Genomic DNA, 16,673 nt, shown 5'->3' with positions numbered 1-16,673 from the left:
TTTCTGATTCTAGATACAGACTCTGATTTCAGAAATCAGATTCACATTTCAGATTTCAAATTTGAATTTAAGATTCGGGATCCTATTTCAATAATAATTTTGATTCTAACTTCAGATTCAGATTTCCAATTTTAAATTTAGATTTCAAAATCATTTCAGATTCAGTATCCTGATTTCAGATTACGACTTCCAGAAAAAGATTCAAAATTCCAGATGAATCAAATTGCTCCAGATTTGAATTTTCTTTTCTTCTTAAGGTTGGAGGTTAGAGAAAAGAAAAATTTCATTCTTTTTTTTGCAGTCATATACGTTCGTAATTTATTCTACACAAAAATGCAAAAGATATACAAATAAATAGAAAAAAGATCTGACCCAAACTATTCTACGATGTTTGTTTGGAAAGATTGCTCTCGAGATCAATACTAGACAGCAGATGGTCCCATTCCACCAGGTTGCCGGTCACTTTGTAGGGAGTAAAATAACAGACATCATGCTTAATGTTTAGAGGCTGCAACGGCTTACAGGGCACTGCCAGTGGGTTCAGGATGCACAGGAAGTCTTTGATCTCCACGTCACCACACTCGTTGTAATGGACACTACAAAACAATTATTAAGGATTATTTTGGATTAGTAAGATTATTTAGTTATTTAACGTACATCTGCAAAAGTGCATCGATCAAAGCGTTGTCCAGAGGAATCCGACAAGCCTTAATCGTGGTGATGATATTCTTGGCACTGGTATAACCATTGTTGCAGGGATCCAGATGGTAAATGTGCTCCTTAGTACGCTCGATGTTGTCCCAAAGTTGACGCGTCAACTCTCCATGGATAGCCGATCGAACCAATTCCCTATCGCAGAGGTCCGCCTTTTTGGATTCAGCCGAAAAGAAGCGACAGATCGTCACTATCTCTTGTTCTACTATTTGATCACCCAACAGCTCCTTTAACATGTCACGAACGTCCTCGTAGGTAACGGTGGCCACCGATCGATCATCGATTTTTTTGTGGACCACTTTGCCCATATTTTTGGCAACGTATTCCTTGTAGATCGGCTCCAAGGCCGAACGTATCTTCTGGACGATTCTAGAGACATTGGACAGTGGAAATTCTTCGCAATGACCTTCCATGAACTGTAGCGCAAATATATCGGCTGTGGTGATGTTAAACTTGTGGTCCTGTAGAATCACTGTGGCTCCAAGATACAGATCCGATGCTTGATAACATTTGGGACGACTGGGTGTAAAAATGTCTTGATTTGGCAGGAGCATCTTACATCGCTTTATGAACTCGCCACCCTAAAAAATTTAATCCCTTGAAGGTAACTTACAAAACTGTAACCTGAATCAAATCTCACCAAAAATCCTGAGTTCCTGATCATCAACTCATACACCGAAATTGTGTCATTACTGAGGTAGTAGGTAATCACGAAGAATCGATCGTTGTTTTCCTTGATATCGGAGATCATCCGGGCCCCGAAGCGTAGATTGCACCGGTCGTACACAATGAACTTGCGGAAGTCGATTTTCGGTGGTTTCGGTTCTACGGTTTTGCAGTTGCCTTCGGAATCCTCATGGGAACCGTAGCCATTGTAGGGTGGTAAAATTCGTTCACGTCGGTAGCCCACCATAGGGCCTGGCTTGGTCACACTGTAACCCAGAATCGGCGTAAAATCTTCAACGCCGAACTGTAACACAACAGAAGAGAATCAACCATTTGAACAATACCCAGAAATTCCAATCTAACTACCTTAGTCCTGTAGTAGTCTTGTGTAAAACTGTCACATCCGGTCAAGATCACCGTTCGGCCGTAAACGTTGATACTTCTCCCAATAACCAGATCGCAGTCTTTGTAGCAATCGTCCGCATTTTTCCCAATAAACGCACAGTCGTTTATATACCTTCCACCCTTCAAACCTCCACCCAACACATTCAACACCGTAATCGGAGTATTCTCCCCGAGCACAGGCAACCGTTCAAATTTCTTTGGCAGCCGACTTCGTTTCAAGAACATCCCGCTAGAATCGCGTCCCGAGTTTTTCGGAAATTTTTCCTTGATCTCGATGGTATCGTCGCTGGTGTGGTACAGCACTTCCAGCTCATGCAAATCCCCGAACAAACTGTTCCGATCGTCCCAAAAGGCTTCGAACCGTAGCACCTTGCGATCGTTCTGGAGAAACTTGCCTAAAGTGTCCACCTTGTAGGCCGGACGCTTAGCTACCTTGGCCGCGTCCTGTTGCTTGCGAGCTTCGGTGTTGGGGTCACTGGAATCATGTGGAAAATGGTAGGATTATACAAATAATGTATCCTAGTAAGGCTATGAGGAAATATACTAAAAAGTCCAGAGTTATATAACCGTATTTTTGTATTTTTCTTTCGCCAATGACACTTGGCCAAAAAGTAACAACGCGGAGTAGAAAAAATGTGAAAAGCGAAAATCGACAAGTAGCAACTACTCGCAGCGAGAATCTGAAAAGAGGCAACGTCGCTAAAACTGTCCTTTCATAAGGAAAGCTCAGTAGGCCCATGGGTTGTTACGTTTTTGCTCGTTTGAAGTGTGTGTAAAAGCACGCTCTCAAACCACTGAACTCGCTATACATGGGAATTCTGTTTCTCAGTTTCTCATGCATAGTTAGCTAGTGTAGAGCAAAGGCGTTACAATGGATCACTTTAACCCTCATCCGCATTCGAGTGTCAATTTGACACTAGTGCTAGGTTGAATGCTTGTAAGCTTCAAAAACCAAAAATTTCTTCGGGGATATATATATTTTTTTCAATGAAAGTGTCAAAAAAAGTTAAAAAAAAGTGGTCTGAAAACCCTACTTTTTTCGATTGCTAGTAAAAACTGTTTGAGGGGTGGTAAAGTTTTTTAAAAAAATTACTACAAAATTTATTCTAACTCCAACAATTTGTAGTATTTAGATTTTTGATACAACGAAAAATGAATTTACTACAATTATTCAAAGATGACTAATTTGCGCGATTTTTTCACATTTCATCTCTTCATTTAAGTTCAGCGTTAGGATTTTCAGTGATTTCTCGCCGTTTGAAGCAAGCAAAGCAATATCCGTTTGAAAGGGAATTTAATTTACATTCTAATGAGGTGCAACAATTTACGCTGGGAGATTTCGCAAAAATATGAAAATTATAAACGTAAAATCATTCCTGAATGTATAGAACCACAAGCAGAACGCATCCAGCAGAACGTGTTTGCTCGCTCTCCGAGTCCTACGGTGGTGATTTAGGCAGAAAGCCAAGCAAAATGCACGAAATTATGATGCGTGTTGTGCGTTTTTTGGTTGGAAATATTCTATTGATGCTCGTTTGCTAGTCACGACATAATGCCATATTTTCAAAGCAATTAGTGAACTCTAAATTTTTTTAAGATATTTTTTTTTCAAAATGTACTTCTTGATGTCCGCAACAAACGAAGCGCAGACATTGCATCTGACCATCACCTCGTCCTTGGTGAAATACGACTGAGAGTTGCGCGTGTCCAACGGCGCGAGGAGAAAGTCGGGTGTCGATACGACGTCCGCCGGTTGGAGAATCAAAAAGGGCATACGTGGAACACCTAGAATCCCGAGCCTCGGAGTTGCCGACAGACGGAACAGTCGAAGAACAGTGGTGTGGAGTCAAGAATGCCATTATCACGACGAGCCATGGTACTTTCGGTAAAGTTTGTGGAAGAAGAAGTGAATGGATGTCGGATGAAACCTGGAGGATGGTCGATGATCGGAGAAAGGCGAAAGTCGGAATTGAGCAGGCATGTACCGGGTCAGTCAGAGCAGCCGCCCGCTTACGATATGCGGAGCTGGAAAAGGCAGTTAAACGAGCTTGTAGACGAGACAAGAGAGCCTGGACAAACTCTCTAGCCGAAGAGGGAGAAAGAGCCGCCGCCAATGAAGATATCCGATTACTTTATGACATCTCTCGCCGCCTCAGTGGTGCAAGGACTAATGCAAGAATGCCGCTAAAAGACCGAGCAGGTCAATTATTGACCGATCGAACAGATCAGCTCAAACGATGGACTGAGCACTTCGAACAACTCTTCCGAGTCACGAATAGCGATGGCCAACAGAATCCGCAGCTCGAAGCTCCAACAGTAAGTCGCATAAATGGCGTCAACTCGGCAACGCCTTTGTTGGCTGAAATAGAAGCGACAATCAAAAACATGAAATCCAACAAAGCCACTGGGATCGATTGCATCCCTGCTGAAATGCTGAAAGCTGACCCTGCCCTGTCAGCACAAATGTTGCACCGTCTTTGCGCTGACATCTGGGATACTGCAACATTCCCGGCCGACTGGATGCAGGGTATCCTCGTAAAGGTCCCGAAGAAAGGAGACCTGACAGAGTGCGGTAAATGGCTAGGCATAACATTGATCTGTACAACCCTCAAAGTACTCTGCAAAGTGATCCTGAACAGGATCTAGGAGAAAATCGACGCTACACTCCGACGGCAACAAGCTGGATTCCGATCCGGACGATCATGTGTGGACCACATCACAACGCTACGAATAATACTGGAACAAATCAACGAATTCCAGGACTCTCTTCTGCAGGTGTTCGTTGATTTCGAAAAAGCATTTGACCGACTTAACCATGAAAACATCTGGGCGGCTCTAAGGCGAAGAGGAGTCCTAGAGGAGAACTAGTCCATCTCATCGAAGCACAGTACGAGGCATTTTCGTGCAAGGTCTTGCACGAAGGTGTCTTGTCCGATCCAATCCCGGTAACTGCTGGAGTGAGACAAGGATGTATCTTATCACCGCTACTGTTTCTAATCGTAATGGATGAGATTCTGACTGGATCGATTGACTGTGCACCGAACCGAGGATTGCCGTAGAATTATTCAACAATGGATCAACTGAACGACCTTGACCTGGCTGACGATATTGTTTTGCTCGCCCAAACACAACCGGACATGCAGAGCAAACTCGACGACCTCACCGAAAGTTCCAAGGAAGCAGGTCTCAAAGTCAATGTCGGAAAGACCAAGTCGATGGAGATCAACACAGGAAATCCCTCCAGTTTCATGGTAGCTGGGCAACAAGTTGAGAAAGTGGAGTGCTTCCAGTATCTTGGAAGCCAGATAACGCCTGATGGTGGTACCAGGAAAGACCCGGATCAGAAAGGCCCGCTTCGCATTTGCAAGTCTCCGAAACATCTGGCGGTCACGCCAGATCTCTCTACGAACAAAAATCCGAATCTTCAACTCAAACGTCAAATCCGTATTGCTGTACGGGTGCGAAACTTGGTGCACATATGCGGTGACGACGCGAAAACTGCAAGTATTTGTAAATCGTATTTGTAAATCGAGTTCCGGGAACGTAAATGGAGATGGATTGGGCACACGCTGCGAAGAGATGAAAACGAGATGTGCAGAGAGGCTCTAGATTGGAATCCAGAAGGTCATCGAAGAAGAGGCAGACCCAGAAACTAGTGGCGGCGAAGCCTAGCCGCTGAAATCCGAACTGTCGACGAGGATCTTGACTGGGACCAGGTGAAGACGCTGGCTCCGGATCGTCAATAGTGGAGGTCTTTTACCACGGCCCTATGCACCGGAGGATCGGCGCGGGATCATTAAGTAAAGTAAGTAAGTACTTATCTTTTGAGTTTAAATGATCTCATGGAGTCCAAAAAGATATGTTTTTCCTCTGCACGGATCGTGATCATTGGTTATCACGAAAATATTAATATGTGTCCAATAACTAATGTTTATCTAGTAATCTGCCCCTACTTTCATAACAGTCTCATATGCAAAAACAAGCAAGCGAGAAAATCAGCTTTTTCTGTTTTATAATATATTAATAATTGTGATCACAACTTTGAGCATAAACGAAAATCGTTTGATGGAATCTATTGTAGGTTGTCATAATAAATCGTAAGATCTGAAATTTTCGAAATTGGGCCATTGATAAGGTCGGGAGCACCATTTTATTAGTTATGGGACTGTTATGCGAGCATATTTGAGACCTTTTTCAAATCTACTCGCATAACAGTCCCATACAGAATACGTTTGCTCACCAAGATACTTTCTAAGACATAAATCTGATCTTTTTGAACTTCTAAATGCAGTTTTCAGAAGAAAAAAAACATACTTTTGGAAACAATATCGTGAATAAATCCTTTTACGATTTTTGATTGCATCTGATAATTTTTTGCTCAGGAAGACATTCCTTCCTTCTTACTGGACTGCTTTTGAAAGCTAGTGTGCATAATTCGACATCAAGTGAGTTGAATCTTTTTTAAATTATTCAAAGCTATAAGATCTAAGACTATTTCGTCGAAAGAAACATTGAAAAGTAACTAAATTCGTGGTATTTCACATATGGGACTGTTAAGCGGGTATATTTCATATGGGACAGCCACAAGTTGATTTTTTTTTTGAAATTTCTAGAACAAAACCTCTTTTTTTATTGTTATACTAGCTGACCCGGTGTGCTTTGCTACACCTTCCAAAATTTATTGAAATTTTAGGTTTCTATCTAGTAATTAAACTTTTAATTGTTGCGCAAAAAATTTCAAATTTAATTTAAAAATCATCTAAATGTTTCTTTGAAATAAAATTGCAACTTTTTTTTTATTTTAAAAACTCTTTAAAATTAAAAAAAAAATGAATCCGTGTTTTAATCCTTTTTATGACTCTGGATCTCTTTGCTTCATTAGTTTATCACCTATACCTAAATATTTTGTATATACATATGTATATGGAATCTTTGCTTTCAATTTAAAATATGGAGTGGGTCTCAAACTATCATAGAACATTTTATCTTTCAAAATAACGTCAAGAGCCATTTATTTTACCTAAACTTTCTCCAAATAATATACAAATTGAGAGAGTGACCCCCTTGCCCATTCCTATATCGGTAATGGAAGGAAGGAGGGTCTCATAACATCAGAAAAACGCTTCTTGTATACAAATACGATCTCATGTCATATATGGCTTTTTTCTATATAAGTTCTCGAGATATTCAAAAGATGGGGTTTAAGGGTGCTTAATCAGAATAGCTCACGGCACCCTTTCAAATGAACGAACTTCAAATCTAATCAAAAGATGGGTGACCCTCTCTCCACTTTATATCACCCCTGAGGCAGGATGAGGGAGTCTCAGACCATCGAAGAAACATTTCCCGTACACAAATATGCTCCGATACAAATTTGATTCCATTTTTTCGATTATTTATCAAAATATTTAAAAAAAAGTGTATGAGTGACCCTCTTCCCACTTTTTATCGTTCCACTGAATGAAGGGAAGGATTACTAAACCACCGGAAAAACGCATTTCTTGTGCTCGGATACTTTCACATTCGAAAATTGGTTTCGTTTGCTTTATTAGTTGTCGAGTGATGCTTTGAAATTTGTGTCGAAACCCCTTTTCCTACCTATCCCCTACCTGGAAGGAGGGGATCAAGATCAAACATACCGTGTATTCAAATACACTCCCACACAGTATGATTGTTCCCATGTCATATTTCATTCTATTTATTAGATAAGTTCTTGGTTTATGCAAAATAATCGTATGTGAGCTATGTGGCAAAAAATTTTGATATTGGAATATGCTCCATGTAAAACTGAACAATGTTGCTGAAGACATAAAATGTCTATCTCTTAATCCCTGGGCTCTATTAATTTCGTACAGCTAGATTGATGTTCTGCACCACTGTGCAATGGAAGGAGGCAGGGGTCTGAAATAATCATAGAACCATTTCTCGTATTTCACTCCCCTTCCATGCCAAATTTGGTTCCATTAGCTTTATAATTTCTCCTGTCACTTAAAAAATTGCAAGGTAGGCCCCCGCCCAATAGGGCCCTACCCAATTCTATACCAAATATTCTATTCTATTCTATTCTATTCTATTCTATTCTATTCTATAGGAAATATTCTTAGAAACATTCCTTGTACTGAAATTAACTCCCATGCAAAATTTGGTTCCATTTGCATGATCAGTTCTCGAGTTATGGATTCTTATTACATTTATTTGTATGACCCCCCTCACCCCTTCAAGGGATAGGGAGGGGTCTCAAACCATGATAGAACCCTTCCCCGGCCTCCAGTACCTTCACCTGTCAAGTTTCAAGAAAATTGGTTCAGTAGTTTCCGAGTCTATAGGGAACAGAAAGACAGACAGACAGACAGACAGACAGACAGACAGACAGACAGACAGACAGACAGAAATTCATTTTTATATATATACTAGCTGACCCGGTGTGCTTTGCTACACCTTTCAAAATCAAATGATATTTTCCAAAATTATTCAAATTTTTATTGTTTTATTGGCATTACATACTTTAAATCAAATTATTACAACCGCTATAAAATGAAGGCTGCAGCTGGAGTTTCGAATTGCAACACAAAGATAACTTAAACGAATATTCTGAATCTTGCTCTATAAATTTGTGTTAAAGATCGGATAATTTGAAGCTGTCTGGACGGTCTCATATTATATTATTATTGTTTATTGTTTATAAAAAAAGACCATCTGACGTAAGTGTCTTAATGGTTTACTTAAATCTAGGTCTATCTAAACTTACATTTTGAGATTTCTAGCTGTTTCTTAACTGGTCACTTATGTTAGATTCGATCAAGCGTTTAAATGTTGCAGTTGAGACATTAAAGTCAAAGAGAGCATAATGGCGTAAGAAGCTAATTTTTGCGGAACGTAAGGGGTCGTTGCTGCCATAGCGTGTATTTCTCGATTCCAGTGAAAGCCAGTCACGGTTTCGCAGAGCTCTTTCTGGGGCATAAATGTTACAGCGGGAGAGTATCCAAGAACAGTCGATTTCGTTTCTGAGAATTTTCGCTACAAATAGTGATTGACCGATGGAATGGCGATCCGACAGCGTGTGAAGGCCAAGCAAAGCGCAACGTTGTGCATAAGGTGGCAGGTTTCGAGGATTATCCCACGGTAGATCACGCAGAGCATAACGAACGAATTTCCGTTGAACCGCTTCAAAACGCGCTACCCATGTAGCTTCAAATGGCCACCACACAAGATTTGCAGATTCTATTATTGAACGGACCAGGCAGCAATACAGAGTTCGTAGGCAAATAGGATCTGTAAATTCTTTACTCAGACGTATGACAAATCCCAACATTCGGTTAGCCTTTTCAAGTGTAGCACAGTAGTGACGCTTAAATGTCATATGACTATCCAAAACAACGCCAAGGTCCTTTATTTGATCAACACGATGTAGGAATTCGCCCTGGATATTGTAGTTGTACAAAAATGGAAGTTTCTTGCGTCCAAATGTTATGATACAGCACTTAGAGACGCTTAAGGCCAGTAAGTTAACAGCACACCAATTTACAACCGTATCGAGGAATCGCTGTAATATCTGACAATCTGCCAAGCTGTTAATGACCAAAAAAAATTCTCTCAAATGAATCGTAAGCAAACAATCTAACTTATAAAATATGGTTGTTTTTTTTTATATGTTCTGGATTTATTCTGAAAAACTGATAAGAGAGCCCCTCCCCTGTCCTTACCTTCACCCCCTGCTGAATGGAGGTCATGATTTTTAATAGTCATACCTATTTTTTTCGTTCCCAAAAATCCCCTTATATATAATATAGTTCCATTCGTTGATAAGTTTTTAAGCTTTACAACAAAATTTATATGGAGCCTCCTCCTTTCTTCCCCTATCTACACTGTAAAGCGTAAGGATCTATAACAATTTTAGAAAGATATCTCGTAACCAAGTAATTTTCCATGCCATATTTGTTTCCATTTGTTGGCTTCGATAGCATAAATTGAGAACTTATGCTAACACTATTGTATTGGGCTCACCTTCCTCCTCCTATGTACCTACTCACTGAAAGGAGGATGGTGTGTCAAATAATCATAGAATCATACCAAAATGATTTTCCATGTTAAGTTTTTTTCCATTTCTCGGATTTTGTAAAAAAAAAGTTAAATGGAAGCCTCCTCTTCCCTTCCTATATTCCCAATTCTATCATCCTACTGCAAGAAAGGAATTGTTTTACAAAGAAAAAGTATTTTTCGTACTCAAATACCTTTTGAAGCCAAATTTGGTTTCATTTGCTCGATAAATTCTCGAGTTATGCAAAAAAATATTATATGGAAGCTCCCCTTTCCCTCTTAATATCTTTCCTCTGAAAAAGGTGGGGCTTCAATTTATGATAGAAACATTTCTCGAATCCAAATACCCTCACATGCCAAGTATGGTTCAATTTGCCCGATCAGCTCTCCAGTTATACTGAAAATTGTAAGGGAGACCTTTTCTCCCCCTTTTCATCCACCTCTTTGAAGGAGTGAGGGATACCAAATATTCATAGAAGCATTTCTCGTACCCAAATATCGTTCCATGCCAAATTTGGTTCCATTTGCTGTTGCAATTTTTGAGTTATGCAGTAAAAACTGTATGAAACTCTCCTCCCTCTATCCTTTCTCTCCACTGGAAGAAGGAAGTGTTCTCAAACAATCATTAGAACATGTCACGTTCCCAAATATCCGCCTATGCCAAATTTGGTTCCATTCGCTTAATTAGTTTTTGAGTTGTGTAAAAAATTATAAAAGGGGCCCCTCCCCCCTTTATTTCTCCCTACTGGAAAGAGGGATGGGTCTCATATAATCATAGGAATATTTCTCGTTCCAAACACCCTCTCATGCCAAATTTGGTTCCATTTACTTCAATAGTTTTTGAGTTATGTAACAAAATATGAAAGAGACCCCCTCCCCCTTTCTACAAAAAAGCGGGAGGGGTCACAAATAATCATTGAAATATTTTTCGTATCCCAATACCTTCCCGTGCCAAATTTGGTTCCAATATCTTGATTTGTTTTTGAGTTATATGAAAAATTGTAAGGTAGCCCCCTCCCCCCTCCCTATCACCACACTGAGAGAAGGGAGGGGTACCTTATATTCATAGGAATATTCTTGGTACCCAAATACCACCTCATGCCAATTTTGATACCATTTGCTTGATGGGTGATCGGGTTATGCAAAAAATTGTCTTTTGTTTGGGAGGCCCCTCCCTCCCTCATTGAGAGAGGGAGGGTACTCAAACCATAATAGGAACCTTTCCCGGCCTCCAATACCCCCACCTGCCAAGTCTCACGCAAATCGGTTCAGTAGTTTCCGAGTCTATAGGGAACAGACAGACAGACAGACAGACAGACAGACAGAAATTCATTTTTATATATATAGACTAGCTGACCCGGTACGTGCGTTGCTTTTTCATCTAACCTGATAGTTCGTCATTTTGAACATAGGGCTTCAATATCTATAAATCTATCTATATATATAAAAATGAATTTCTGTCTGTCTGTCTGTCTGTCTGTCTGTCTGTCTTTCTGTCTGTTCCCTATAGACTCGGAAACTACTAAACCGATTTACGTGAAACTTGGCAGGTGGGGGTAATGGAGGCCGGGGAAGGTTCCTATTCTGGTTTGGGACCCCTCCCCCTAACAGGAAGGGGGGGAGGGGCTTCCCAAATAAAAGACAATTTTTTGCATAACTCGAGAACCCATCAAGCAAATGGTATCAAATTTGGCATGAGGTGGTATTTGGGAACGGGGAATATTTCAATGAATATTAGGTACCCTTCCCTCCTCTCAGTGGGGTGATAGGAAGTGGGGAGGGGGGCTACCTTACAATTTTTCATATAACTCGAAAACTAATCAAGATATTGGAACCAAATTTGGCATGGGAAGGTATTTTGATATGAAAAATATTTCAATGATTATTTGAGGCCCCTCCCTCTCTGCAGTTGAAAGGGGGAGGGACCTCTTTCATATTTTTTTACATAACTCAAAAACTAATAAAGCAAATGGAACCAAATTTGGCATGGGGAGGTATTTGGATACGAATAATATTTCAATAATTATTTGAGACCCCTCCCTCTTTCCAGTTGGGAGATAAAGGAGGGAGGGGCCCTCTTTTTAATTTTCTACATAACTCAAAAACTAATCAAGCAAACGGAACCAAATTTGGCATGGGCGGATGTTCGGGAGCGCGACATGTTCTAATGATTGTTTGTGACCCCAGCGGGGAGAAAAAAAAGAGGGAGGGAAGTTTCATAAAATTTTTATTGCATAACACAAGAACTATAACAACAAACGGAACCAAATTTGGCATGGAATGATATTTGGGTACGAGAAATGCTTCTATGAATATTTCGTATCCCTCACACGCACACCTTCAAAAAGGTGGATGAAAAGGGGGAGAAGAGGTCTCCCTTACAATTTTCAGTATAACTGGAGAGCTGATCGAGCAAATTGAACCATATTTGGCATGTGAGGGTATTTGGATACGAGAAATGTTTCTATTATAAATTGAAGCCACCTTTTTTCAATGGAAAGATGAAAAGGGGGAAAAGGGGGCTTCCATACAATTTTTTTGCATAACTCGAGAATTAATAGAGCAAATGAAATAAAATTTGGTATCAAAAAGTATTTGAGAACAAAAAATACTTTTATGAATATTATGTTCTTACCCCTCCGTTCAATGGGGAGAACGGAAGGGGTATGGTACTTCCTTTCAAGTTTATGCATAACTCAAGAATTTACAACGCAAATAAATCCAAATTTGGCATGGGATAATATTTTAATACGAGAATTTTTTTTACGTCAAACAATTCCTTTCTTGCAGTGGGATGATAGAATTGGGAATAAAGGAAGGGAAGAGGAGAGAAATGGACAAAACTTAACATGGAAAATCATTTTGATATGATTCTATGATTATCTGACACACCATGCTCTATTCTGTGAGTAGGTACATGGAAGGAGGGAGGTTAGCCCAATACAGTTTTGTTAGCATTAGTTCTCAATTTATGCTAACGAAGCCAACAAATGGAAACAAATATGGCATGGAAAGGTTATTGGTTACGAGATATGTTTCTACGATTGTTATAGACCCTTTCGCTTTACAGTGTAGAGAGGAGAAAAAAGGAGAGGGTTCCATATAAATTTTGTTGTAAAGCTTAAAAACTTATCAACCAATTTAACAATATTTGATACAAAAAGATTTTTGGGAATGAATAAAATGGGTATGATTATTAAAGATCACCCCCCATTCAGCAGAGGGGGAGGGAAGGACAGGGGGGGGGGCTCTCTTATCAGTTTTCTAGCATAAATCCAGAATATGTCAAGCAAAAACAACCATATTTTATCAGTTGGATTATTTGCGTATGATTTATTTGAGACCCTTCTTTTTTAGGGCGAAGCTTAAAGAAACAGATTAAAATTATCAGATCTTTAACACAAATTTATCGATCAAGATTCAGAATAAAAGTTTACGTTAGTTTTGGATTGCCATCCGAAACTCCAGCTGCAGCTCTCATTTTATAGCGGTTGCTTATGAATTATGTTATAATTTGATTTAAAATAATGCCAACAAAACAGTAAAAATTTGAGTAAATTCTGAAAATATCATTTGATTTTGAAAGGTGTTGCAAAGCACACCGGGTCAGCTAGTCACCTAATAAATGAACTCTATCCATAACGCCAGCGCTTGCCGTAATCTCAACCATCTGTAAAGCGCAATCTTTTCTAGTTTTTTGTGAGCTGTCGACTGTGACATTTATGAATTTGGGAATCAGATTACTATCATGATAGTTAGAATTTTATTATATACCCACAAGTAATCTTTTGTTTCTAAGGTAATGCTAGTGTAATGTAGCTTTTGCATTTTGTATCTTGAGAAGCAAATTGAAGCGATTCAGGTTATACATTTCGGATCATGTTGGGCAAATGTTTGGCAGCTGATTATAATTTGAAAAAAATGAACTATAAGTTGTTGAGACATTGAAACAAGTTAAGTTTTTTACTATTGGAATTATCTAAGCGAACGAACATGCTTTTGTTAATAAATGTTCTTAGGTGAATCAAGAACTAAGTAAAACTAAAAACTTATTTGAGAAAACTCAACTTGATTTCGAAGCACTAAAACTCCTAAAATAATCCGAACTACATAAAGCGTGTTAAAATAAATGACTCCTATCCCAAATCAATTTCATTAACTAGCAGCAAAACACTGTAAGATTCCACTATTTTTTATAATTGGATTTTTAGTTTTATCACCGCGATTGTTTATACTCCCAAGTTATCGACGCTTATCGGTGAGTTTAAAAAAAAAATCAAAACAAAACACCAGTTGTCCATACGTTCTGAGCCACTATGGTGTAAAAAAGGACTCAAAATATTAATCTAAAAACTAGATAATAGCGCCTTGAAGTATGCATTGACTCTAGGCTAATGGACCAACTTTTAGAATTCTTTTTGTCTGATACTTACAAACTGTGAAATGAGAACTAATATGGCAAAAAATATTCAACGGACCTTTTATCTTTGGATTGTGTTAGATTTTTGCCTAAGGTCAGCGCACCCTGAATTAAGAATCAAGTTTGTCTGTGGATCAAGTATCCCTTACCTTTTAAAAGATTACATTTTTTTTGTCTCACGAAAATGGTTCTTGTTCATCTGCGGGTTCATGTTTTTCTTCTAACTTTTGGAACATATAAAATAGAAATTACACGCTGTCAAAAAATGCAAAAGACAGCGAGCTGATAATTTTTCTAAAATGATATGATGAAAATAAGAAAAGGTATCAAGTATCCCCATTATCCCCTATAGTTTTGGCATTTAATGATGAATAGAACTTTGAATCAAGTGCCAAAAAGTGGTATGTTCCTGTAAAAATGAACGTTGAACATGAACACATATTTCCGTACATAGTTAGCAAAGTGATGCCAAATTCGGCTTTTTTTGAGACCTAAACGATCTTTTGTTCACAAGAGCATATTGATGTCCAAATCGGACATCAAATCATAGCCAAATTTGGCATCATTGTACTTTCAAATCATTTAGATATCATATGTGAACTTTTCTCAATTTTTTTTTGGAGTGCTACCTTGAGTCAACCAAGATGATAAAAAATTTGGCTCTCAATGCTTTAAAGCAAAATTAAGCATTATTTTGTTATAAGTTTTCTCGGGAAGCCTAATTTGCTTCTCTACACACATGACACGAATTCAAAACAAGTCCGAACCAGAACCAAAAAAAAAAGATTTTATGAAAAAAAAATCTATTGGAACAAACTCCTTTCGATTTGAAACAATGTATTATAAGTTTGATTCCAAGTTTTCGAAACAAAGTATTATTTCTTTGAAGTATTTATTCTTTGAAAGGAAAATTCTTTGGTCACAAAAATTTTTTACTGCTTGTATGTAATTGAGATTAATATTTAAGGAAACCTTGAAGACGCAGATTTAACTTGATTACTATTTTTTTGGGATTTTAAACCGGTTGGTTTATTCATCCTCAATGAACTTAATTACTAGATCAAGGAATAAAAATAAAAATTTAAGCTTGTTATCAACAAAATAAATCAACTTACGTTGGTGGTTCCACCGATTCCGGCACTGAGACGCCCAGTTTGTAAAGGAAACTACGCGTAAACTCGTCGCATCCGGTTACGGTGTACACGCGATCGAACAGCTGCACCGTGTGATTGATATTTAGATCCAACAGCGAGGTAAACTCCCCATCGTAAGGAGGTGGACGAGGTATCCGTTGCCGAGTAACGAGACAACCTTGAGGGATGCCGGAATTCATGGTTCTTGGCTCGCTCACTTGCATGGTATCGTCTTCGAGATAGTAAAGAATTTTTACTTTCCGCACCTGATAGGGGATCCGGTCAACCTCGGATAGGGTTTCCTGGAAGTACGCATGGAAGCAAAGGACCTTCTTGTCGTAGGTCAACCAGGAGGGAAGCAATGGACCTGAGCGAGGTGGATAAAGTGAAGGCAAACAGTACTCGGGACCTTCCGCCGGAGTAAGCGGTGTTGCTCCGATGCCTGGCCGTTTTTTATCGGCCAGCATACAGATTCGATTCCATTGATCGAAATGGTGGGATTTGTGGTATCGCGTTCGTCCCAACTGTAAGTGAATCAATGTTGTTGTTTTCATAGAACATAACAGCATGTCAACCTAACACATTTTGCATTTACCTCAGGAAACGAGTTACCCGGCAGTAACGGAAGTCCAGAGCAGCGAAGCATGGTGGCCGTTTGATGTTTCGTCACAAATTCACCAACAACTTCTTGTTATTATAGCTATATGAAGATATTTTTAATCCCCCACAATCCGTTGGATGCCCGGCAGCAAAATTGCAAAACTAATCTATACGCTATATCAACCAAACAACGGGAAGCCGTCTCCTTGGAAACCGATGGCTGGCATAGAAGTTTCCGGATTCCTATGCGACCGAACGGCGTTTGCGTCAAATTTTAACCTCAACCGATTAGGATTTCCAAGGCAATAAAACAGAAGACAATCAGGTAGTTTGTTAAAATTATAAAGTTTATTGGCATTTACGGTAACAATGGGCGATGGAAGCGAAAAGTTGTTCTTTCTCTCCTTATGAAAAACGCCTTTAGAACTGTCAAAAGTTGGGTGAAATTATAGCTGCATCCCACTTGCACTAATGCAAAACCATCACCCAAATTCGTCAGCGCTTCCATCGCCTATTGAAGTACGTTCGATTATTGTACGACATCACATCACACTCGGGGTGTGAAAAACTTTATAGGTAATGAATCCTGTGCCCAATCACAGAATATCAACCGACACACGATGACGGCTTTTAAGTATTAAAGTAACGAGGTCTGCTGTAAACATTTTATTGAGGAGAAGCACCCTGGTCCAAGTGAG

At 39.2% G+C, this 16,673-nt stretch overlaps 1 protein-coding gene across 1 annotated transcript; it reads right to left on the bottom strand.

The window, feature by feature from the left end:
* Positions 1-314: 314 nt before the first annotated feature.
* Positions 315-16,221, bottom strand: LOC129756599 (EF-hand domain-containing family member C2-like). The gene is made up of 6 exons (XM_055753508.1): positions 15,971-16,221; positions 15,358-15,899; positions 1,747-2,260; positions 1,355-1,684; positions 658-1,295; positions 315-596 (listed from the first exon to the last, which is right to left on the bottom strand). Exons 1-6 carry the CDS (start codon positions 16,019-16,021, stop codon positions 383-385), a joined length of 2,289 nt encoding a protein of 762 aa, XP_055609483.1. The 5' UTR covers positions 16,022-16,221; the 3' UTR covers positions 315-382.
* Between the last annotated feature and the right edge of the window lie 452 nt (positions 16,222-16,673).

The sequence above is a fragment of the Uranotaenia lowii genome, chromosome 3 (genome assembly GCF_029784155.1).
Source record: "Uranotaenia lowii strain MFRU-FL chromosome 3, ASM2978415v1, whole genome shotgun sequence".
NCBI lineage: Eukaryota > Metazoa > Arthropoda > Insecta > Diptera > Culicidae > Uranotaenia > Uranotaenia lowii.
This window is presented reverse-complemented; position numbering and strand designations above follow the sequence as displayed.

Excerpts from the sequence above, each read along its gene's own strand:
- LOC129756599 (XM_055753508.1), bottom strand. The coding sequence starts at position 16,021 with ATGCTTCGCTGCTCTGGACTTCCGTTACTGCCGGGTAACTCGTTTCCT. Across the intron at positions 2,261-15,357 it reads GAATCGGTGGAACCACCAAC|TGACCCCAACACCGAAGCTC; the intron begins GTAAGTTGATTT and ends ACATGATTCCAG. Across the intron at positions 1,296-1,354 it reads TCAGGAACTCAGGATTTTTG|GGTGGCGAGTTCATAAAGCG; the intron begins GTGAGATTTGAT and ends TAAATTTTTTAG.